We start from the raw sequence: 23,865 nt of genomic DNA on the forward strand, positions 1-23,865 counted from the left end.
TTGGGCTGTCACGAGACTGTCATTTACTCAGCACAGACGGTTGGGCTGTCACGAGACTGTCATTCACTCAGCACAGACGGTTGGGCTGTCACGAGACTGTCATTTACTCAGCACAGACGGTTGGGCTGTCACGAGACTGTCATTTACTCAGCACAGACGGTTGGGCTGTCACGAGACTGTCATTTACTCAGCACAGACGGTTGGGCTGTCACGAGACTGTCATTTACTCAGCACAGAGACAATGAAGAGGCTCAGAAAGGAGTGTTGGCAGAGGTCATGACGGGGTCATGATGTTTCAGAAATCATCAGTAACGATTATTATTAAATCTTTAATGAAACAATGAAGCGAGAGTAAGGTGTCGTATTACAGGGGGATATGAAATGCTATGTGTTGTGGGATATGAGATAGATTGTGATGTACTGTAAGGGATTTATTGGGATATTTATTTAAATGTTGAAATCGGAAATACTATATGCTGTCCTCTCCTCCTCTGTCGTAAGAGATGCTTCTTCGTGTCTAGAGAACAGATGGAATCTGAGCAGCCCATCTATCTCGCATGTAAAGTCTATGACCCCAGTTCAGCTGGTCTCACTGGCCACGCTGGTCCTCACAGTGAGACTGAGACCTCACAGTGAGACTGAGACCTCACAGTGAGACTGAGACCTCACAGTGAGACTGAGACCTCACAGTGAGACTGAGACCTCACAGTGAGACTGAGACCTCACAGTGAGACTGAGACCTCACAGGGAGACTGAGACCTCACAGTGAGACTGAGACCTCACAGTGGGACTGAGACCTCACAGTGAGACTGAGACCTCACAGTGAGACTGAGACCTCACAGTGAGACTGAGACATCACAGTGAGACTGAGACCTCACAGTGAGACTGAGACCTCACAGTGAGACTGAGACTTCACAGTGAGACTGAGACCTCACAGTGAGACTGAGACCTCACAGTGAGACTGAAACCTCTTTATAGAGAGAGGAGTACCGAAGAATTTTAAACGAAATTGACTGTCACAGTCATTGTGATAACATTTTATTATTATTTTTTATTAATAAACAACATTACAAAAACAAACAAGAATATTAATATCACTCCAAATTTAAATAAAAAAATACTTATATGAGGCGATAGATCTGTCGGCAAACCATTTGTACGATGTCACCACATATAGTGTGGAAGAAACGAAGAAGAAACGCATAAAACAGACTGAACCCTCTCACTCTTCAAATATAACTATGACGGCATTCTTACAATGTGCATATGGTATTGTTAAACTTTATGTCCTTTCACTTGGTTATAAACCCTCACTGAAATATGACTAGTTCCATCCACGTCGCCTCAGGGGAACGCTATTTATAAACATACACGGAGCGGACAAAACATTAAGAACACCTGCTCTTTCCGTAGACATAGACTGACTGACCAGGTGAATCCAGGTGGAAGCTATGATCCCTTATTGATGTCACTTGTTAAATCCACATTAAATCAGTGTAGATGAAGGGGTAAAGGGTAAAGAAGGATTTAAGCCTGGAGACAAGTGAGACATGGATTGTGTATCTGTGCCATTCAGAGGGTGAACGGGCAAGACAGAAGATTTAAGAGCGAGGTTTGGTAGTAGATGCCAGACGCACCAGTTTGTGTCAAGAACTGCAAAGCTGCTGGGTTTTTCACGCTCAACAGTTTCCTGTGTGTATCAAGAACGGTCCACCACCCAAAGGACATCCAGACAACTTGACACAACTGTAGGAAGCATTGGAGTCAACATGGGCCAGCATCCCTGTGGAACGCTTTCAACACCTTGTAGAGTCAACATGGGCCAGCATCCCTGTGGAACGCTTTCAACACCTTGTAGAGTCAACATGGACCAGCATCCCTGTGGAACACTTTCTACACCTTGTAGAGTCAACATGGACCAGCATCCCTGTGGAACGCTTTAGACACCTTGTAGAGTCAACATGGGCCAGCATCCCTGTGGAACCCTTTCAACACCTTGTAGCGTCTACATGGACCAGCATCCCTGTGGAACACTTTCAACACCTTGTAGAGTCAACATGGGCCAGCATCCCTGTGGAACGCTTTCAACACCTTGTAGAGTCAACATGGACCAGCATCCCTGTGGAACGCTTTAGACACCTTGTTGAGTCAACATGGGCCAGCATCCCTGTGGAACGCTTTAGACACCTTGTAGAGTCAACATGGGCCAGCATCCCTGTGGAACACTTTCTACACCTTGTAGAGTCAACATGGACCAGCATCCCTGTGGAACGCTTTAGACACCTTGTAGAGTCAACATGGACCAGCATCCCTGTGGAACGCTTTAGACACCTTGTAGAGTCAACATGGACCAGCATCCCTGTGGAACGCTTTAGACACCTTGTAGAGTCAACATGGACCAGCATCCCTGTGGAACGCTTTCTACACCTTGTAGAGTCAACATGGACCAGCATCCCTGTGGAACGCTTTCTACACCTTGTAGAGTCAACACGGACCAGCATCCCTGTGGAACGCTTTCGACACCTTGTAGAGTCAACATGGACCAGCATCCCTGTGGAACACTTTAGACACCTTGTAGAGTCAACATGGACCAGCATCCCCGTGGAACGCTTTCGACACCTTGTAGAGTCAACATGGGCCAGCATCCCTGTGGAACGCTTTAGACACCTTGTAGAGTCAACATGGGACCAGCATCCCTGTGGAACGCTTTCAACACCTTGTAGAGTCAACATGGGCCAGCATCCCTGTGGAACGCTTTCAACACCTTGTAGAGTCCATGTTCTGACGAAACTCTTAATGTTTTGTACGCTCATCATAGTGTTCCTAATGTTTTGAATGCTCAGTACAAAGAATTCCTAATGTTTTGTACACTCAGTATAAAGTGTTCCTAATGTTTTGTACACTCAGTATAAAGTGTTCCTAATGTTTTGTACACTCAGTATAAAGTGTTCCTAATGTTTTGTACACTCAGTATAAAGTGTTCCTAATGTTTTGTACACTCAGTATAAAGTGTTCCTAATGTTTTGTATGCTCAGTATAAAGTGTTCCTAATGTTTTGTACGCTCAGTATAAAGTGTTCCTAATGTTTTGTACACTCAGTATAAAGTGTTCCTAATGTTTTGTACGCTCAGTATAAAGTGTTCCTAATGTTTTGTACGCTCAGTATAAAGTGTTCCTAATGTTTTGTACGCTCAGTATAAAGTGTTCCTAATGTTTTGTACGCTCAGTATAAAGTGTTCCTAATGTTTTGTACGCTCAGTATAAAGTGTTCCTAATGTTTTGTACGCTCAGTATAAAGTGTTCCTAATGTTTTGTACACTCAGTATACAGTGTTCTCAAACAACAGTCACTGAATCATGTTGGCACACGACCCTGGGTTTGTGATGATGCTCAGTAACACAGGGAAAGTCTTGGCTGGCTCCATTCTCAGAACCCAGAACCAAATCTTGCGTGCGCTGGCCAGCTACAGTCTGTTACCAGAGACGACTGTCTCACATCATGTTTGGCCTACCGTAGGGTTTGTTATTGTGCAGTGATGAGTAGTGACTGGAGTTTTACTCAAAGATGTGCCCAGAGAAAACTCTGGACCCTACCCACTGGGGACAGACATCAGTTCAAACGTCTAGTTTTGATTTGGTTTCAGATGTTAAACTGACGTGAAATCAACGTGAAATCAACAAAACATTTCTCCATATCGTTGGATTTATGCTAAAAAGTTGTGAAAAAAGATGAAATTCTCTTTCGTAAATCCAACCAGTTTTCCACGTTGATTCAACGTTATCAAGATATAATTTGTTTTGGGGTTGAAATGACGTAGAAACAATACTGTTTGCAACCATTTTTTCCCCAGTGGGTAGTAATGTCATCCGGTCTGTTGGTAACGTGTGTTTGGACTGGTGACTAAACAGTTGGTCATCATGTCGTGTCGTCTTCATATAGTCTACAGGACTTGTATACACCCATAGCCTTCAGTTCCACACAATAATTAACTGCCCAGGGCTTCAGTTCCACACAACAATTAACTGCCCAGGGCTTCAGTTCCACACAACAATTAACTGCCCAGGGCTTCAGTTCCACACAACAATTAACTGCCCAGGGCTTCAGTTCCACATAACAATTAACTGCCCAGGGCTTCAGTTCCACATAACAATTAACTGCCCAGGGCTTCAGTTCCACATAACAATTAACTGCCCAGGGCTTCAGTTCCACACAACAATTAACTGCCCAGGGCTTCAGTTCCACACAACAATTAACTGCCCAGGGCTTCAGTTCCACATAACAATTAACTGCCCAGGGCTTCAGTTCCACATAACAATTAACTGCCCAGGGCTTCAGTTCCACATAACAATTAACTGCCCAGGGCTTCAGTTCCACATAACAATTAACTGCCCAGGGCTTCAGTTCCACACAACAATTAACTGCCCAGGGCTTCAGTTCCACACAACAATTAACTGCCCAGGGCTTCAGTTCCACATAACAATTAACTGCCCAGGGCTTCAGTTCCACACAACAATTAACTGCCCAGGGCTTCAGTTCCACATAACAATTAACTGCCCAGGGCTTCAGTTCCACATAACAATTAACTGCCCAGGGCTTCAGTTCCACACAACAATTAACTGCCCAGGGCTTCAGTTCCACACAACAATTAACTGCCCAGGGCTTCAGTTCCACATAACAATTAACTGCCCAGGGCTTCAGTTCCACACAACAATTAACTGCCCAGGGCTTCAGTTCCACACAACAATTAACTGCCCAGGGCTTCAGTTCCACATAACAATTAACTGCCCAGGGCTTCAGTTCCACACGATAAAATCTATAAAAACATAAAAATATCTCATTTGATTTAAGATTCGCTGCTGGGGAAAGTGTCACCCAGTGAGGGAATTTGCGGGACAGGAAATGACATCAGAGATGTTCTTTGCAACATCTGTGTCGGTCAGCGTCACATCCGAGCAGCAACATATGCATAGACAGTATTGCCCTACCATGCAAAAAGGCAATAACTGCTCATTTGGTCCAAAATGAGTTCATGTCAATTTTTTGCGACATTAAATACATTATTAATCATGTGGACAAGTATCCTGCCTCGGTTGTATTGTGTTCAGGAGAAAATGGGGGGTCATGTTAGCCAGTAACTGCATGAAGATACTGTGACACCAAGGTAAATAAAAGCCATTATACTCAGTTCCACGCTATGAGCAGTTAATGTCTTTTTGCTTGGTCGGGCAGAGTATCATCTGAAGGGGGGACACACACACATCCACAACACACACTCAGGAGGCTTGGATTTGTTGGAGACACACACCAGGGACAGAGAACCGTGGTCAAACAGCCTGTACGGCAACGTCCCCTTCGTCGTCCACGCGTCAGTCTTCGGGTCGTAGCACTCGAAGCTGTCGGAGTCCTCTATGACGTCGTGTCCGTTGATGAAGCGTCCTCCGGTCACGTACAGTTTGTCGTCGAGCACCGCGACGGCGTGATGCATCCTCCTCTGCTTCAGGTTCTCACACTTCGTAAAGCGGTTGGCTTTGGTGTCGTACGCAATCATTCTTCTGGTGTAGCCTGTAAAAAAAGGACATTTAGGACAGTTAGGGGGGACAGTTAGGGGACAGTTAGGGGGACAGTTAGGGGACAGTTAGGGGACAGTTAGGGGGGACAGTTAGGGGGGACAGTTAGGGGACAGTTAGGGGACAGTTAGGGAAAGTTAGGGGGGACAGTTAGGGGGACAGTTAGGGGGACAGTTAGGGGACAGTTAGGGGGGACAGTTAGGGGACAGTTAGGGGACAGTTAGGGGGAGTTAGGGGACCGTTGGGGGACAGTTAGGGGACAGTTAGGGGACAGTTAGGGGGACAGTTAGGGGACAGTTAGGGGACAGTTAGGGGGACAGTTAGGGGACAGTTAGGGGACAGTTAGGGGGGACAGTTAGGGGACAGTTAGGGGGACAGTTAGGGGACAGTTAGGGGGACAGTTAGGGGACAGTTCGAGGGGACAGTTAGGGGGACAGTTAGGGGACAGTTAGGGGGACAGTTAGGGGACAGTTAGGGGACAGTTAGGGGACAGGGGGACAGTTAGGGGGGACAGTTAGGGGACAGTTGGGGACAGTTAGGGGACAGTTAGGGGACAGTTAGGGGACAGTTAGGGGGACAGTTAGGGGGACAGTTAGGGGGACAGTTAGGGGGGACAGTTAGGGGACAGTTAGGGGGACAGTTAGGGGACAGTTAGGGGGGACAGTTAGGGGACAGTTAGGGGGGACAGTTAGGGGACAGTTAGGGGGGACAGTTAGGGGACAGTTAGGGGGGACAGTTAGGGGGGACAGTTAGGGGACAGTTAGGGGAAGGAGCTACTGATAAAGTTGTCTTGACAAAAGACAGAAGAGATATCGAAGATCTCAAAGTCCTAAGTAGACCAAATAAAGTTGTATTTAATTGAAACATTAGATTGTCCTTTTTTCCCCCTGACTAAAGCCACAGACCCAGTCTTCACCTACCTCCGATAATGTAGATCTTGTCATCGAGGACAGCTGCTGGTGCAGAAACGTTCTTCACTGTCCTGGTCTCCAACATAGACCACATATTCCTGCCAATGTGATACACCTGGAGAAAGAGGATGGGTTCACAAGAGTTTAGTGTTTCTGTGCAGATTTGTCCCCCCCAAAAAAGTTTCAAGGATTAACAGCAAACTCCAAGATTTCAAGTCTTCAGTAATTAAACACCTGAGACTTCAAGTCTTCAGTAATTCAACACCCGAGACTTCAAGTCTTCAGTAATTCAACACCTGAGACTTCAAGTCTTCAGTAATTCAACACCCGAGACTTCAATCTTCAGTAATTCAACACCAGAGACTTCAATCTTCTGTAATTCAACACCCGAGACTTCAAGTCTTCAGTAATTCAACACCCGAGACTTCAAGTCTTCTGTAATTAAACACCCCGAGAATTCAAATCTTCAGTAATTAAACACCTGAGACTTCAAATCTTCAGTAATTAAACACCCCGAGACTTCAAATCTTCAGTAATTCAACACCCGAGCCTTCAAATCTTCAGTAATTAAATCTTCAGTATTTCAACTTCAAGACTTCAAGTTCACCACACAACAGCAACCTCAACAGAAGTACATTCTGCCTACCTGTATCATCCTGACAGGGTTCTGCATCGCGTCTTCTCCCCCGAACATGTAGATTCTTTGATCGTTAGCGGCAACCGCCGGGTGTAGCACAGCCGTCGGCATGGGAACCATAGCCTCCCATTGGTTGAACATACTATTGTACCTTTGCACCGTGTCGCACACCTGCTTCTCCGGCCCCAGGCCCCCCAGGACGAAGATAAAGTGCAGGTAGGAGACAGACTGGTGGGCGAAGCGAGGCTGGATCATGGGCTCAGTCGTCCTCCACTGGTTGGTCTTCAGAGACAACGTATAGACAGTGGTGCTAACCACTCTGTGCTTGGTGTTCATGGTGAGGCCTCCCAGGACATACAGGATACTGTGGATACAGACGTAGGAGGCCTTATAGAGTCGCAAGGGCAGCTTGGCCAGCCACTGCCAGCGCTGAGTCCTCTCGTCGAACAGGAGTGCTTCGCGGGACGTCTGTTCGTTGTTCTTGCGGCCGCCAACTAGAACCAGGGTCTCCCGGCAGGTGAAACGCCGCGGGGTCACCCACAGGGGCTTGAGGTCCGACCCACACTTAGTAGTGATGGAGAACATGAGGCGTCGGACGGACTCGATGACCTCGGTGCACAGGGTGGAGGACTGGACGAGGGGGTCGCTGGCGATGAACTGGAACAGGTAGGTGGGGTGGATGTAGCGCAGACGCACCTTCCTGAAAAGGTCGGAGATGGCGCCGCGCGCGGAGAACGGGTCGTGGTGGATCCACGCCAATAACGTCTCGAACACCTGTTTTAAAAAAAAATAAAAAAGCTGTTTTAATTTCAACCCTTAGATCTTAAACATCCATTGATAGTTTTAACTTTGTTGCTTTAAGTGGCCGTTGTTGTTGATTGGGTGTTTATTTTTAGGGATTTGCATAAAGTATTACCTTACCTGCTCCTCCTCAGCACAGAGCCAGTCATCCTCCAGGTAACCCATCAGCTCAGGTAAGGAGAGCTCACACAGGTCCTCAGAGGTAGAGACGTCAGAGAAGCTCTGTACTGCCATCTCCCTGGCCTGGAATCAGTCAATGAATGAATGAATGCCATTGACGATACACATGGGCTGAGTCCGAAATAGTACCCTTTTCCCTAATTCCTTTTAGTACACTACTTTTAACCAGGGCCCCTAGGCTGCCAAGTGAACTAACTACACCAGGGCCCCCAGGCTGTCAAGTGAACTAACTACACCAGGGCCCCTAGGCTGTCAAGTGAACTAACTACACCAGGGCCCCCAGGCTGTCAAGTGAACTAACTACACCAGGGCTCCTAGGCTGCCAAGTGAACTAATTACACCAGGGCCCCTAGGCTGCCAGGTCAACTAACTACACCAGGGCCCCTAGGCTGCCAAGTGAACTAACTACACCAGGGCCCCTAGGCTGCCAAGTGAACTAACTACACCAGGGCTCCTAGGCTGCCAAGTAAACTAACTACAACAGGGCCCCCAGGCTGCCAAGTGAACTAACTACACCAGGGCCCCTAGGCTGCCAGGTCAACTAACTACACCAGGGCCCTAGGCTGCCAAGTGAACTAACTACACCAGGGCCCCTAGGCTGCCAAGTGAACTAACTACAACAGGGCCCCTAGGCTGCCAAGTGAACTAACTACACCAGGGTCCCTAGGCTGCCAAGTGAACTAACTACACCAGGGCCCCTAGGCTGCCAAGTGAACTAACTACACCAGGGCCCCTAGGCTGCCAAGTGAACTAACTACACCAGGGTCCCTAGGCTGCCAAGTGAACTAACTACACCAGGGCCCCCAGGCTGCCAAGTGAACCAACAATACATACTTAAAACTAAATAAATTCTACTGACCTTCTCCTTCAGGCTGTTGCAGTGTAATATCTCTGCCAGTCGCTTCATGCTGAGGCAGTTGTCTGGGCTCAGCTGCTCCTGAAATATATTACATGTAAAAAATGTAAATGTATTTCCCCCAGGGACAAAACACACATTATTAATCCTATTAAAGTTTCAACATCAATGTGAAAGTGCCAGAGTTTAAAGCCACAGGAAGCTAATTCATCTGTGGTCACCTGCAGGAATGAGGAGCAGGCCTCGAACAGCCTGGTGTACTGGAGCATGGAGGAAGCCTGCATAAGGGGCAGTACTATCTCCATGGTGATGGTGATGACCCCTGTGTAGACGTAGTCGACGATGTCACTCAGGATGCTGGAGGTTATCCCCTTCAACAATAACAATAATAATAGTAATAATAATAACAACAATAATAACAATAATAACAATAATAATAACAATAATAATAATAATAACAATAATAATAATAACAATAATAATAATAATAATAATAACAATAATAATAATAACAATAATAACAACAATAATAATAATAACAATAATAATAATAATAATAATAATAATAATAATAACAATAATAATAACAATAATAATAATAACAATAATAATAATAACAATAATAATAATAATAATGATAATAATCACAATAATAATAATAATAATGATAATAATAATAATAACAATAATAATAATAATGATAATAACAACAATAATAATAATAACAATAATAATAATAATGATAATAATCACAATAATAATAATAATAACAATAATAATAACAATAATAATAATAATAACAATAATAACAATAATAATAATAACAACAATAATAATAATAACAATACTAATAATAACAATAATAATAATAATAATGATAATAATCACAATAATAATAATAACACTAATAACAATAGTAATAATAATCATAATAATAACAACAATAATAATAATAATAATAACAATAATAACAACAACAATAATAATAACAACACTAATAACAATAACAATAATAATAACACTAATAATAATACTAATAATAATAATAATAACAATAACAATAATAATAACACTAATAATAATAATAATAATAGGGAGAAAGATTATATTTGTACAGCGCCTTTCGTTGACAGGCAGAAACCACACAGCACTTTACATAAAAGCCTTCTCCTGTTTCTGTAGAGTGAGGCAGGACACTAGTCTAGTTTTACAAAAAAAAAAAAAAAAAACATTTAGCTTATTTAAAAAAAAGTGAAACAAGCCTCTACCTTCAGATCCACCTTCTCCTGGTTGGTCTCTCTGAAGTGGTGACAGAACATGGCCGTGAAGTAAGGACTGCTGGAGGCCAGGATGTTACGGTGGCAGGGGATCTCTGTGTTATCTGAACAGAGGAGCACGTCGGTAAGAATCCTGTTCTGCCTCAGACGGTTCAGCTGCAGTAGGAGGTCGGACGACTGTTCCTTGTTCCTGTAGTGGAACATCTCTACGTGTGGTTTTGATTGGTCCATTCTGGGGGAAAAAAACGGACATGGTTTGATTTGGGAGGAAATTGATTCAATTTGGGTTTTATTTGGGGATTTTTTTTCTCTGTAGAGGTGAGTGTGTATAGCTTGATCAAATCAGTGACATGAATGATTAAAAATCCTCTGTCAACAATTATTTCGCTACTATTTGAATGTTTTCTCAAATGACACACATATTTCCTGTAGGATCCAAGGCTTAGGTGTTTCCCACCTCCGACTCCATCACGATCATAAATACCTCAAATTGCATTTAAAATTTGTATCTTCAGTAGCACGCTGTTTTCTGCACGAAGAACTCCCAACGCAGATAGCGTGAGGCTCGTGATCAACATTAACATATTATAGTAGTCCTGTCATAACCCAGCTTGGGGTCGAGCACCACGTCCTCGACTCAACCAGCATTGGGACACAACACATTCACTAGAGCTGTTATCAGCTCACTGGGTTAGGATGGTCTGATTACCCTGGAGTCAGACACCATCTCCATTTAGTCTCATGGATCAATACACACCAACAATAACGCTATTGTTACGTCCGTCTTGTCGGAATGAGACCAACGCTCAGGTGGAAAACAGGCTGCCTAAGTATGATTCCCAATCAAAAGACAATGATAGACAGCTGCCTCCCTTGGGGGAGGGGGTACTGTCACGCCCTGACCACACCTTTGGGGTAGGGGGTACTGTCACGCCCTGACCACACCTTTGGGGGAGGGGGTACTGTCACGCCCTAACCTTAGAGATCCTTTCATGTGTCTGATGAGAGCACTTTGTTTGTGAGCGTCACGGTTTGTTTTTGTTTGGTGTCATTTTGCTTAAAATAAAGAAAATGTACGCTCGCCACGCTGCACCGTGGTCCTCATCCTTAAACAGCCTGTCACGAGTCCGACCGAGGGTGTTTCCCCTTCCCGGGCGGTTGGCGCTCGGCGGTCGTCGTCACCGGCCTATTAGCTGCCACTGATTGTTTTTCCTCTCCCTCCTTGTATGTTTAGTGGTAGCACCTGTTCATGATTAATCAAGTAATTAGTTTGTCTTTATTAGACAGCCGGCCCGCCTGGTTGTTGTGCGGGATTATTGCAGTGTAACCTTCAGCTCTGTTGTTAGAAGTACGTGTTAGTGCCTGGTCGTTATTTTTTCCGTTGTACATTCTCTTTCCCTGTGTTTGGGGCCGTTACTATTGTGAGCACCCTGGGATGCGTTGGCGCTATTAAAGACGCACAGCTTTGCACTCACTGTCTCCTGCGTTTGACTCCACACACCTACGACACCTGAAGTGTTACAGAATCCCGCACCTAAATCAAATCGAATGGAGTCAGCAGGAGCAGCAGCCAACCCTCTCCCATCGATGGAGGAACGGGTTCTCCACCACACCACCATTCTCCATCGGATCGGATCCGCGATGGATCAAGTGATGGAGAGAATGGACCGATGGGAGAGGAGTGGTCTCCTCTCTCCACCTTCGGCACCCCGACTCCGGTCTCCCCATCACTCGACTCCAGCACCCTTCGTCTGACGCTACCGAGGGCTTATGATGGAGCGGCGGCGGGTTGCCAGGAGTTTCTGCTTCAGCTGGAGCTATACCTGGCCACCGTTAGACCCACTCCCTCAGGAGCGGAGAGGGTGAGTGTCCTCATCTCCTGCCTCACGGGTCGTGCTCTGGAGTGGGCGAACGCAGTCTGGAATGGCCCAGACTCAGCGCGGGAGCACTACCCAGAGTTTTCCTGCCGCTTCCGTGCCGTATTTGATCACCCTATAGACGGCCGAGCGGTGGGAGAACGACTTGTTCATCTCAGGCAGGAGAGGAGGAGCGCCCAGGATTACGCGCTGGAGTTCCGGACCTTGGCAGCCGGATCTGGGTGGAACGACAGGGCCCTTATGGACCACTACAGGTGTGGTCTCCGAGAGGACGTCCGCCGGGAGTTAGCGTGTCGGGACACCACTCTGTCACTGGATCAGCTGATTGACATGTCCATTCGACTGGACAATCTGCTGGCTGCCCGCGGGCGTTCAGAGAGGGTCCTGTGCGTTCCACCACCCAGTCCCTCCGCTCCCATTCCGATGGAGTTGGGAGGGGCTGCGCCGAGGGGTACCGGAGGAGGAGGCCTTCCTGCACCAACTGTGGTCGGAGAGGACACACGTCTGATCGGTGCTGGGGGTCCGTCTGGGAGTAGAGATGGCAGGCGGAACGCTTCTCGGTCACCCCAGGTGAGTCAGCATCAGACTCACCCAGAATCCCTTGTTGGCCATATGTTTGTCTTAATCTCTTTCCTTCACTTTTTTCCCTCTTCCCAGCATAGGGCGCTAGTCGATTCAGGCGCAGCTGGGAACTTTATGGATCGCGGACTCGCCCTTAAGTTAGGGGTTCCGCTGGTGCCGATAGATTCTCCTTTCCCGTGCACTCCCTAGATAGCCGGCCATTAGGGTCAGGGATGGTCGGGGAGACCACGGTCCCACTGGACATGGTGACGCAGGGGAATCATAGGGAGCGTATCAGTTTTTTTATTATTGATTCGCCTGCGTTTCCAGTGGTGCTGGGGACTCCTGGCTGGCCCGGCACAATCCTAAAATTTCGTGGAGACAAGGGGTTCTCCAGGGGTGGTCAGAGGAGTGTTCTGGAAGGTGTTTGGGAGTTTCCATCGGTGCCACGTCGGTGGAGAGTCCAGACCAGGGTTCCACGGTGTGCATTCCCCCCGAGTATGCCGATTTGGCAATCGCTTTCAGTAAAGTGAAAGCGACTAAATTACCACCTTATCGACCGGGAAGGGATTGTACGATAGATCTCCAGGTAGACGCTGCGCTTCCCAAGAGTCATGTGTACCCGCTGTCCCAGGAGGAGACGTTGGCAATGGAGACATATGTCGCGGAGTCGCTGGGACAGGGGTACATTCGGCCCTCCATTTCACCCGTCTCCTCGAGTTTCTTTTTTGTGAGGAAAAAGGAGGGAGGTTTGCGTCCGTGTATCGATTATAGAGGTCTAAACGCCATCACAGTGGGGTATAGTTACCCTCTACCTCTCATCGCTACGGCGGTGGAATCGTTCCACGGAGCGCAGTTCTTCACAAAACTGGATCTCAGGAGCGCGTATAGTCTGGTGCGTATTCGGAAGGGAGACGAGTGGAAAACCGCATTTAGTACTACATCCGGCCACTATGAGTACCTCGTCATGCCGTATGGGTTAAAGAATGCTCCAGCCGTTTTCCAATCCTTTGTAGACGAGATTCTCAGGGACCTGTGCGGTCAGGGGGTGGTTGTTTATATCGATGACATTCTGATCTACTCGGCCACTCACCGCGCATGTGTCTCTGGTGCGCAAAGTGCTTGGAAGACTGCTGGAGCATGACCTATACGTCAAGGCTGAGAAATGCGTGTTCTCTAAACGAGCCGTCTCTTTTCTGGGATATCGCATTTCCACCTCGGGGTGGTGATGGAGGGTGAACGCATTAGGGCCGTGCGTAATTGGCCGACTCCAACCACGGTAAAGGAGGTGCAGCGGTTTTGGGTTTTGCCAACTACTACCGGAGGTTTATCCGGGGTTTTGGCCAGATAGCGGCTCCCATTACCTCACTGCTGGGGGCCCGGTGCGATTGCAGTGGTCAGCACAGGCGGACAGGGCATTCAACAAGTTGAAGGCGCTGTTCACTGATGCGCCCGTGTTGGCGCATCCGGATCCTCTCTAGCATTCATAGTGGAGGTGGACGCGTCCGAGGCTGGGGTGGGTGCCGTGCTATCACAGCGCTCGGGTACGCCACCAAAACTCCGCCCCTGCGCTTTCTTCTCAAGGAAGCTCAGCCCAGCGGAGCGTAACTATGATGTGGGGGACCGGGAGTTGCTAGCGGTGGTTAGAGCTCTGAAGGTGTGGAGACACTGGCTTGAGGGGGCTAAGCACCCTTTTCTCATCTGGACCGACCACCAGAATCTGGAGTATATTCGGGCTGCAAGGAGACTTAACCCACGTCAGGCAAGGTGGGCCATATTCTTCACCCGGTTCCGGTTTACTTTGTCTTATAGACCGGGCTCCCAGAACGTGAAGGCTGACGCACTGTCCCGCCTTTACGACACCGAGGATGGGTCCACCGAACCTACTCCCATCCTTCCCGCCTCTAAGCTGGTAGCCCCAGTGGTATGGGAGGTGGACTCGGACATCGAGCGGGCGTTACGGGCTGAACCCGCGCCTCCTCAGTGTCCAGCGGGGCGAAGGTACGTGCCGCTTGATGTTCGGGACAAGCTGATTCGGTGGGCTCACGTCCTGCCCTCCTCGGGTCACCCTGGGGTGACGAGGACAGTGGGGAGCCTTCAGGGGAGGTATTGGTGGCCTACGTTGGTTAAGGACGTTAAGGGTTATGTCTCCTCTTGCTCAGTGTGCGCTCAGAGTAAGGCTCCTAGGCACCTTCCTAGAGGGAAGCTACAACCCCTCCCCGTTCCACAGCGGCCATGGTCACATCTGTCCATAGATTTCCTGACCGATCTTCCGCCGTCTCAGGGAACACCGCGGTTCTAGTGATTGTGGATCGGTTTTCTAAGTCCTGCCGTCTCCTCCCGTTGCCCGGTATCCCTACAGCCCTGCAGACTGCGGAGGCATTATTTACCCATGTCTTTCGGCACTACGGGGTGCCGGAGGACATCGTTTCTGATCGGGGCCCCAATTCACGTCTCGGGTATGGAGAGCGTTCATGGAACGCTTGGGGGTCTCTGTCAGCCTGACCTCCGGTTATCACCCCGAGAGTAATGGGCAGGTGGAGAGATTGAACCAGGAGGTGGGTAGGTTTCTGCGGTCGTATTGCCAGGATCGGCCAGGGGAGTGGGCACGATACATTCCCTGGGCTGAAATGGCTCAGAACTCACTACGCCACTCCTCTACTAACGTGTCCCCTTTTCAGTGTGTGTTGGGATACCAGCCGGTCCTGGCACCATGGCATCCGAGCCAGACCGAGGCTCCTGCGGTGGAGGAATGGGTACAGCGCTCCAAGGAGACCTGGAGGGCCGTCCAGGAGTCTCTACGACAAGCGAGTGGACGGCAGAAGAGGAGTGCTGACCGCCACCGCAGTGAGGCCCCCGTGTTTGTACCGGGGGACAGGGTCTGGCTCTCGACCCGAAACCTACCTCTCCGCTTGCCCTGCCGGAAGCTGGGTCCGCAGTGTGTAGGGCCCTTTAAAGTCCTGAGGAGAATAAACGAGGTGTGTTATCGATTACAACTCCTTCCTATTATCGAATTAACCCCTCGTTTCATGTGTCTCTCCTCAGGCCGGTGGTAGCTGGTCCCCTGCAGGACAGTGAGGTACCGGAGGTCCCTCCCCCTCTGGACATCGAGGGGACCCCGGCGTACACGATCCGGGCCATTCTGGACTCAAGACGCCGGGTGAGGGGCCTGCAGTACCTCGTGGACTGGGAGGGGTACGGTCCGGAGGAGAGGTGCTGGGTACCGGTGAGGGACATCTTGGATCCATCCATGTTGAGGGATTTCCATCGCCTCCATCCGGATCGCCCTGCACCTCGTCCTCCGGGGCGACCTCGAGGCCGGTGTCGGCGCTGCGGGAGCCGCGCGTCAGGAGGGGGTACTGTCACGAGTCCGACCGAGGTGTTTCCCCTTCCCGGGCGGTTGGCGCTCGGCGGTCGTCGTCACCGGCCTATTAGCTGCCACTGATTGTTTTTCCTCTCCCTCCTTGTATGTTTAGTGGTAGCACCTGTTCATGATTAATCAAGTAATTAGTTTGTCTTTATTAGACAGCCGGCCCGCCTGGTTGTTGTGCGGGATTATTGCAGTGTAACCTTCAGCTCTGTTGTTAGAAGTACGTGTTAGTGCCTGGTCGTTATTTTTTCCGTTGTACATTCTCTTTCCCTGTGTTTGGGGCCGTTACTATTGTGAGCACCCTGGGATGCGTTGGCGCTATTAAAGACGCACAGCTTTGCACTCACTGTCTCCTGCGTTTGACTCCACACACCTACGACACCTGAAGTGTTACACAGCCCGTGACAATAATATTTCTATTCGTTTTATATGACTGTTTACACACGGGGCAAACGTGTCAAGTATCCATGGTGATAACCTCAACCTGACCTATAGCAGAATGTAGGTCAACAAGCGCTCCGCAAATCAACGAATTAACTGTTTTAAATGAGAAATCATTAGCTTGATATAATAGTTACAGTACAGTACATTATTCAAACACAGATTACTACGTTTGATATCAACTTGTTATCGTTTTCTCCTCACCTATAAGACATTGAAAACAGGTTGATGAATCAATCAGCAGCTCGTCAGATTACTACGTTTGATATCAACTTGTTATCGTTTTCTCCTCACCTATAAGACATTGAAAACAGGTTGATGAATCAATCAGCAGCTCGTCAGATTACTACGTTTGATATCAACTTGTTATCGTTTTCTCCTCACCTAAGACATTGAAAACAGGTTGATGAATCAATCAGCAGCTCGTCAGATTACTACGTTTGATATCAACTTGTTATCGTTTTCTCCTCACCTAATACATTGAAAACAGGTTGATGAATCAATCAGCAGCTCGTCAGATTACTACGTTTGATATCAACTTGTTATCGTTTTCTCCTCACCTAAGACATTGAAAACAGGTTGATGAATCAATCAGCAGCTCGTCAGATTACTACGTTTGATATCAACTTGTTATCGTTTTCTCCTCACCTATAAGACATTGAAAACAGGTTGATGAATCAATCAGCAGCTCGTCAGATTACTACACTGGCTCATTCACCATCCACAGCCAACATAATGTTAGAATAACTCTGGTTGTTTTTTAATCTGATTTATGGGTAAATGTTGATCATTATCCATGTTTACAGTCAGCTACATTCAGCAGGTCAACCTCTACACCTTCAGTACGACACACCTTCCCTCCTTACCTTGTCTCAGTCTTCTAATGCGTCTGAGGTAGGTGTCCCTTCACTCAGCTCTGCTATCAGCAACATTCACCCAGACATCTCTCTCTCTCTCTCTCTCTCTCTCTCTCTCTCTCTCTCTCTCTCCCCCCTCTCTCTCTCTCTCTCTCTCTCTCTCTCTCTCCCCCTCTCTCTCTCTCTCTCTCTCTCACGCCCCCCCCCCCCTCTCTCTCCTACTGGTGGTTCTCTATAAGTGAAGGAGGGGCTGTTTGTAGAGAAACTGTTCTGTGTTTGTTGTTATGGTCTCTTTCCATGAGGTCTCTGGCTCTGTGTACATTCCTGTTTAAATATAGACCCCACTCTTTAGCAACACCCCAGCAGCCTAGCATGTGACTGCCCTTCTCTCTCTCTCCCTCTCTCTCTCTCTCTCTCTCTCTCTCTCTCTCTCTCTCTCTCTCTCTCTCTCTCTCTCTCTCTCTCTCTCTCTCTCTCTCTCTCTCTCTCTCTCTCTCTCTCTCCCTCTCTCTCTCTCTCTCTCTCTCTCTCTCTCTCTCTCTCTCTCTCTCTCTCTCTCTCTCTCTCTCTCCCTCTCTCTCTCTCTCCTTCTCTCTCTCTCTCTCTCTCTCTCTCTCTCTCTCTCTCTCTCTCTCTCTCCCTCTCTTTCTCTCTCTCTCCCCCTCTCTCTCTCTCTCTCTCTCTCTCTCTCTTCTCTCTCTGGGACAGGTTCTCTCTCTCTCTCTCTCTCTCTCTCTCTCCCTCTCTTTCTTTCTCTCTCTCTCTCTCTCTCTCTCTCTCTCTCTCTCTCTCTCTCTCTCTCTCTCTCTCTCTCTCTCTCTCTCTCTCTCTCCCTTTCTCTCTCTCTCTCTCTCTCTCTCTCTCTCTCTCTCTCTCTCTCTCTCTCTCTCTCTCTCTCTCTCTCTCTCTCTCTCCCTCTCTCTCTCCCTCTCCTCCTCCTCCTGTCTGCAACCCATGCTCCTGTATGTTTACATCCGTGATAAACAGAGATGATCTGGGACAGTCAGAGGAGAGGAGTCTGTGGCCAGGTGCTGGGACAGGTGCAGGAGAGGAGGCTGTTTGCGAGGTGCTGGGACAGGTACAGGAGAGGAGTCTGTGGCCAGGTGCTGGGACAGGTGCAGGAGAGGAGGCTGTTTGCGAGGTGCTGGGACAGGTACAGGAGAGGAGGCTGTTTGCCAGGTGTTGGGACAGGTACAGGAGAGGAGTCTGTGACCAGGTGCTGGGACAGGTACAGGAGAGGAGTCTGTAGCCAGATACAGGGACAGGTTCAGGAGAGGAGTCTGTGGCCAGGTGCTGGGACAGGAGAGGAGAGGAGTCTGTGGCCAGGTGAGGGACAGGTACAGGAGAGGAGTCTGTGACCAGGTGCTGGGACAGGTGCAGGAGAGGAGGCTGTTTGCGAGGTGCTGGGACAGGTACAGGAGAGGAGGCTGTTTGCCAGGTGTTGGGACAGGTACAGGAGAGGAGTCTGTGACCAGGTGCTGGGACAGGTACAGGAGAGGAGTCTGTAGCCAGATACAGGGACAGGTTCAGGAGAGGAGTCTGTGGCCAGGTGCTGGGACAGGAGAGGAGAGGAGTCTGTGGCCAGGTGGTGGGACAGGTACAGGAGAGGAGTCTGTGACCAGGTGCCGGGACAGGTACAGGAGAGGAGTCTGTGTCCAGTTACTTGGACAGGTACAGGAGAGGAGTCTGTGGCCAGATACTGGGACAGTTACAGGAGAGGAGCCTGTGGCCAGGTACTGGGACAGGTACAGGAGAGGAGTCTGTGTCCAGGTACTGGGACAGTTAGAGGAGAGGAGGCTGTTTGCCAGGTACTGAGACAGGTACAGGAGGGGAGTCTGTGTCCAGGTACTGGGACAGTTAGAGGAGAGGAGGCTGTTTGCCAGGTACTGGGACAGTTCGAGGAGAGGAGGTTGTTTGCCAGGTGCTGGGACAGGTACAGGAGAGGAGTCTGTGTCCAGGTACTGGGACAGTTAGAGGAGAGGAGGCTGTTTGCGAGGTGCTGAGACAGTTAGAGGAGAGGAGGCTGTTGGCCAGGTGCTGGGACAGGTACAGGAGAAGAGTCTGTGGCCAGGTGCTGGGACAGGTACAGGAGAGGAGTCTGTGTCCAGCTACTGGGACAGTTAGAGGAGAGGAGGCTGTTTGCCAGGTGCTGGCTGGCCTCGACACAGGGACCTGGGTAGTGTTACCTTGACAACCACACAGAGACACAGCCTACATCTCAAATGGCACCCTATTCCCTACATAGTGCACTACTTTTGACCAGGGCCCATAGGGAATAGGATGCCATTTTGAACGCAGTCAGAGAGATGGTCAATGGCACCCTATTCCCTATATAGTGCACTACTTTTGACCAGGGCCCATAGGGAATAGGGTGCCATTTTGAACCCAGACAGAGAGATGGTAATGGCACCCTATTCCCTACATAGTGCACTACTTTTGACCAGGGCCCATAGGGAATAGGTTGCCATTTTGAACGCAGACAGAGACATGGTAATGGCACCCTATTCCCTACATAGTGCACTACTTTTGACCAGGGCCCATAGGGAATAGGGTGCCATTTTGAACTCAGACAGAGACATGGTAATGGCAGGGACAGCTGAATGTAAGACCAGGGTCACAACAACATGGATTAGCAATGGCCTGTCTATGAACGCCCAAATAGCTGTTTGTTAAAGCTGTTATAACGACTCATAAGACTGTTATAACGACTCATAAGACTGTTATAACGACTCATATGACTGTTATAATGACTCATAAGACTGTTATAATGGCTCATAAGACTGTTATAACGACTCATATAACGACTCATACGACTGCCATAACGACTCATATAACGACTCATACGACTGCCATAACGACTCATAAGACTGTTATAACGACTCATACGACTGCTATAACGACTCATATGACTGTTATAATGAATCATATGACTGTTATAACGACTCATAAGACTGTTATAATGACTCATAAGACTGTTATAACGACTCATATGACTGTTATAATGACTCATACGACTGCTATAACGAATCATATGACTGTTATAATGACTCATATGACTGTTATAACGACTCATACAAATGCTATAACGACTCATATGACTGTTATAACTGGTTTCGTTTGGAATTAATTATCTGAGTCGTCATTCATCACCACTCAGCTGAAACCTGGTCCGTGACTGATAGGCCTGGCGTTCTGTTCAGAATAACACAGAGGTCAGGTTCAGTCCAGAGTGGGGAGTTCTGTTCAGAATAACACAGAGGTCAGGTTCAGTCCAGAGTGGGGAGTTCTGTTCAGAATAACACAAAAGTAAATGTCATGTACACTGAACAAAAAATACATAACCCAAACATGCATCAATTTCAACGATTTTCATATAAGAAAATCAGTCAATTGAAATAATATATTATTAATTGAAATAAATTCATTAGGTCCTAATCTATGGGTTTCACATGTGTGGGCAGGGGCACAGCCATGGGTGGGCCTTGGAGGGCATAGGCCCACCCACTTGGGAGTCAGGCCCAGCCAATCAGAATTTGTTTTTCCCACAAAAGGGCTTTATTACAGACAGAAATACTCCTCAGTTTCACCAGCTGTGCTGGTGGCTGGTCTCAGATGATCCCTCAGGTGAAGAAGCTGGATGTGGAGGTCCTGGACCGGCGTGGTTACACGTGGTTGTGAGGCCGGTTGGTACTGCCAAATTCTCTAAAGTTATGTTGGAGGCGGCTTATGGTAGAGAAATTAACATAAAAATTATCTGGCAACAGCTCTGGTGGACATTCCTGCAGTCAGCATGCCAACTGCACACTCCCTCAAAACTTGAGGCATCTGTGGCATTGTGTTTTGTGACAAATCTGCACATTTTTTATAGAGTGGCCTTTTATTGTCCCCAGCACGAGGTGCACCTGTGTAATGATCATGCTGTTTAATCAACGTATTGATATACCACAGCTGTCAGGTGGATGGATGATCTTGACAAAGGAGAAATGCTCACTAACAGGGATGTAAACAAATCAGTGCATACATTTATAAATACAAATAAATAAATAACGTTTTTTTTGTGCGTATAGACGAATTCTGGGACGTTTAAATTCAGTTCATGAAACATGGGATCATGTTGCGTTTCTATGTTTTGTTCAGTATATATATATATATATATATATATATATTCGACTCATATGACTCTTATATATATATATGTATATATATATATGCCCAAAGCAAACGCATATGGTTCACCTAAGGCTTTTTAAATGGGTTTCACCATCCTACATTCAGTTGGCATTGATCCTAAGTTTTATATCGTTGGTCAGACGATCCCCTGGTTATTCAACGTGTCGATCCTGGTTCACTTTCATCCAGTGAAATACTCCAGCGCCATCTAGTGGCGATGTCCTGCTATAGCAGCCGTGTCATGGGGGAGCCAATAGGATTTCTCCTTCCTCCGCAGCCGTGTGGGGGGAGCCAAGAGGATTTCTCCTTCCTCCGCAGCCGTGTGGGGGGAGCCAAGAGGATTTCTCCTTCCTCCGCAGCCGTGTGGGGGGAGCCAAGAGGATTTCTCCTTCCTCCGCAGCCGTGTGGGGGGAGCCAAGAGGATTTCTCCTTCCTCCGCAGCCGTGTGGGGGGAGCCAAGAGGATTTCTCCTTCCTCCGCAGCCGTGTGGGGGGAGCCAAGAGGCTTTCTCCTTCCTCCGCAGCCGTGTGGGGGAGCCAAGAGGGTTTCTCCTTCCTCCGTGTCTAATGAATAACTAACACCTTCTCACAACACGTCTTTATTTCCTGTTCCTGTTAAATACACAGCTGAGATTTCACACTGTGTCTGAATTGCCCTTTTACTGCTCTTTACAGTATAGGACTTGTATATTGTTTATTATTTATTGTTTACTCCACGTGTAACTGTGTTGTTGTCTGTTCACACTGCTATGCTTTATCTTGTCCAGGTCGCAGTTGTAAATGAGAACTTGCTCTCAACTAGCCGACCCGGTTAAATAAAAAGTGAAAATTAAAAAATTACAAAATTAAAATAGTGCCCTACTTCTGGCCAGAGTTACGCAATAGAGGGACCCAAGGGTTCCATTTTGGAGACACCCTAGAACAAGTGTCTTATTGTTTAAATAAAAAACAACAACACTTGAGCAGATCAAAGCGTCTGAACTGCCCCTTTTACTGCTCCTTACATTATAGGACTTGTTTATTGTTTATTGTTTATTGTTTATTGTTTAAATAAAAAACAACAAAAGGTGAGCAGATCAAAGCGTCTGTCCTCTGCTTTGCTAAACGCCGTCTCACCGTCAGGAGAAGATTCATCTTTCAAGAAGAGCCTGAAGTCAGAATGTCTGCTTCTACAGTCTATTATCACAACCCTCTGGCCAGAATGATAAAAGTTGAGGGAGAGTACAGCATCTTCACGTATTACACCATCACTACCCTCTGGCCAGAATGATAAAAGTTGAGGGAGAGTACAGCATCTTCACGTATTACACCATCACTACCCTCTGGCCAGAATGATAAAAGTTGAGGTAGAGTACAGCATCTTCACGTATTACACCATCACTACCCTCTGGCCAGAATGATAAAAGTTGAGGTAGAGTACAGCATCTTCACGTATTACACCATCACTACCCTCTGGCCAGAATGATAAAAGTTGAGGGAGAGTACAGCATCTTCACGTATTACACCATCACTACCCTCTGGCCAGAATGATAAAAGTTGAGGGAGAGTACAGCATCTTCACGTATTACACCATCACTACCCTCTGGCCAGAATGATAAAAGTTGAGGTAGAGTACAGCATCTTCACGTATTACACCATCACTACCCTCTGGCCAGAAATACCATCTAATAAGGAGACATCACGGGACTGATGTTATGGTAAGAGTTATATTATTTAATAAGGAGACTGATGTTATGATAAGAGTTCTATTATTTAATAAGGAGACTGATGTTATGATAAGAGTTATATTATTTAATAAGGAGACTGATGTTATGATAAGAGTTATATTATTTAATAAGGAGACTGATGTTATGATAAGAGTTATATTATTTAATAAGGAGTCTGATGTTATGGTAAGAGTTATATTATTTAATAAGGAGACTGATGTTATGATAAGAGTTATATTATTTAATAAGGAGACTGATGTTATGATAAGAGTTATATTATTTAATAAGGAGACTGATGTTATGATAAGAGTTATATTATTTAATAAGGAGACTGATGTTATGATAAGAGTTATATTATTTAATAAGGAGACTGATGTTATGATAAGAGTTATATTATTTAATAAGGAGACTGATGTTATGATAAGAGTTATATTATTTAATAAGGAGACTGATGTTATGATAAGAGTTATATTATTTAATAAGGAGACTGATGTTATGATAAGAGTTATATTATTTAATAAGGAGACTGATGTTATGATAAGAGTTATATTATTTAATAAGGAGACTGATGTTATGATAAGAGTTATATTATTTAATAAGAATAATCATTAGACTATTTTAATGCCGTGTGTGATTTAGTCAGTAGAATTATATC

The 23,865-nt window shown here is 47.0% G+C and overlaps 1 protein-coding gene and 1 long non-coding RNA gene across 7 annotated transcripts; both read right to left on the reverse strand.

Annotated features, from left to right (window-relative positions):
* Positions 1–1,033: 1,033 nt before the first annotated feature.
* LOC127920270 (uncharacterized) lies at positions 1,034–3,721 on the reverse strand. 3 transcript variants are annotated; one of them, XR_008105546.1, is made up of 6 exons: positions 2,717–3,721; positions 2,572–2,667; positions 2,236–2,475; positions 2,044–2,187; positions 1,900–1,995; positions 1,034–1,851 (listed from the first exon to the last, which is right to left on the reverse strand). It is a non-coding gene; the product is annotated as an uncharacterized LOC127920270 (long non-coding RNA). The 3 variants fall into 3 exon arrangements; XR_008105547.1 differs by lacking the exon at positions 1,900–1,995 and having other exon boundaries at positions 1,034–1,899; positions 2,044–2,139; positions 2,188–2,475; XR_008105545.1 differs by lacking the exons at positions 1,900–1,995; positions 2,572–2,667 and having other exon boundaries at positions 1,035–1,899; positions 2,092–2,187.
* Positions 3,722–3,745: 24 nt separating this feature from the next.
* LOC127920271 (kelch-like protein 38) lies at positions 3,746–17,467 on the reverse strand. 4 transcript variants are annotated; one of them, XM_052504179.1, is made up of 8 exons: positions 17,345–17,467; positions 10,221–10,461; positions 9,174–9,323; positions 8,956–9,033; positions 8,037–8,159; positions 7,125–7,889; positions 6,488–6,593; positions 3,746–5,562 (listed from the first exon to the last, which is right to left on the reverse strand). In XM_052504179.1, exons 2-8 carry the CDS (start codon positions 10,458–10,460, stop codon positions 5,234–5,236), a joined length of 1,791 nt encoding a protein of 596 aa, XP_052360139.1. In that variant the 5' UTR covers position 10,461; positions 17,345–17,467; the 3' UTR covers positions 3,746–5,233. The 4 variants fall into 4 exon arrangements, with proteins under 4 accessions (XP_052360139.1, XP_052360138.1, XP_052360137.1 ...); XM_052504178.1 differs by lacking the exon at positions 17,345–17,467 and adding an exon at positions 17,127–17,305; XM_052504177.1 differs by lacking the exon at positions 17,345–17,467 and adding an exon at positions 16,773–17,115.
* Between the last annotated feature and the right edge of the window lie 6,398 nt (positions 17,468–23,865).

The sequence above is a fragment of the Oncorhynchus keta genome, unplaced genomic scaffold, assembly GCF_023373465.1.
Source record: "Oncorhynchus keta strain PuntledgeMale-10-30-2019 unplaced genomic scaffold, Oket_V2 Un_contig_1875_pilon_pilon, whole genome shotgun sequence".
NCBI lineage: Eukaryota > Metazoa > Chordata > Actinopteri > Salmoniformes > Salmonidae > Oncorhynchus > Oncorhynchus keta.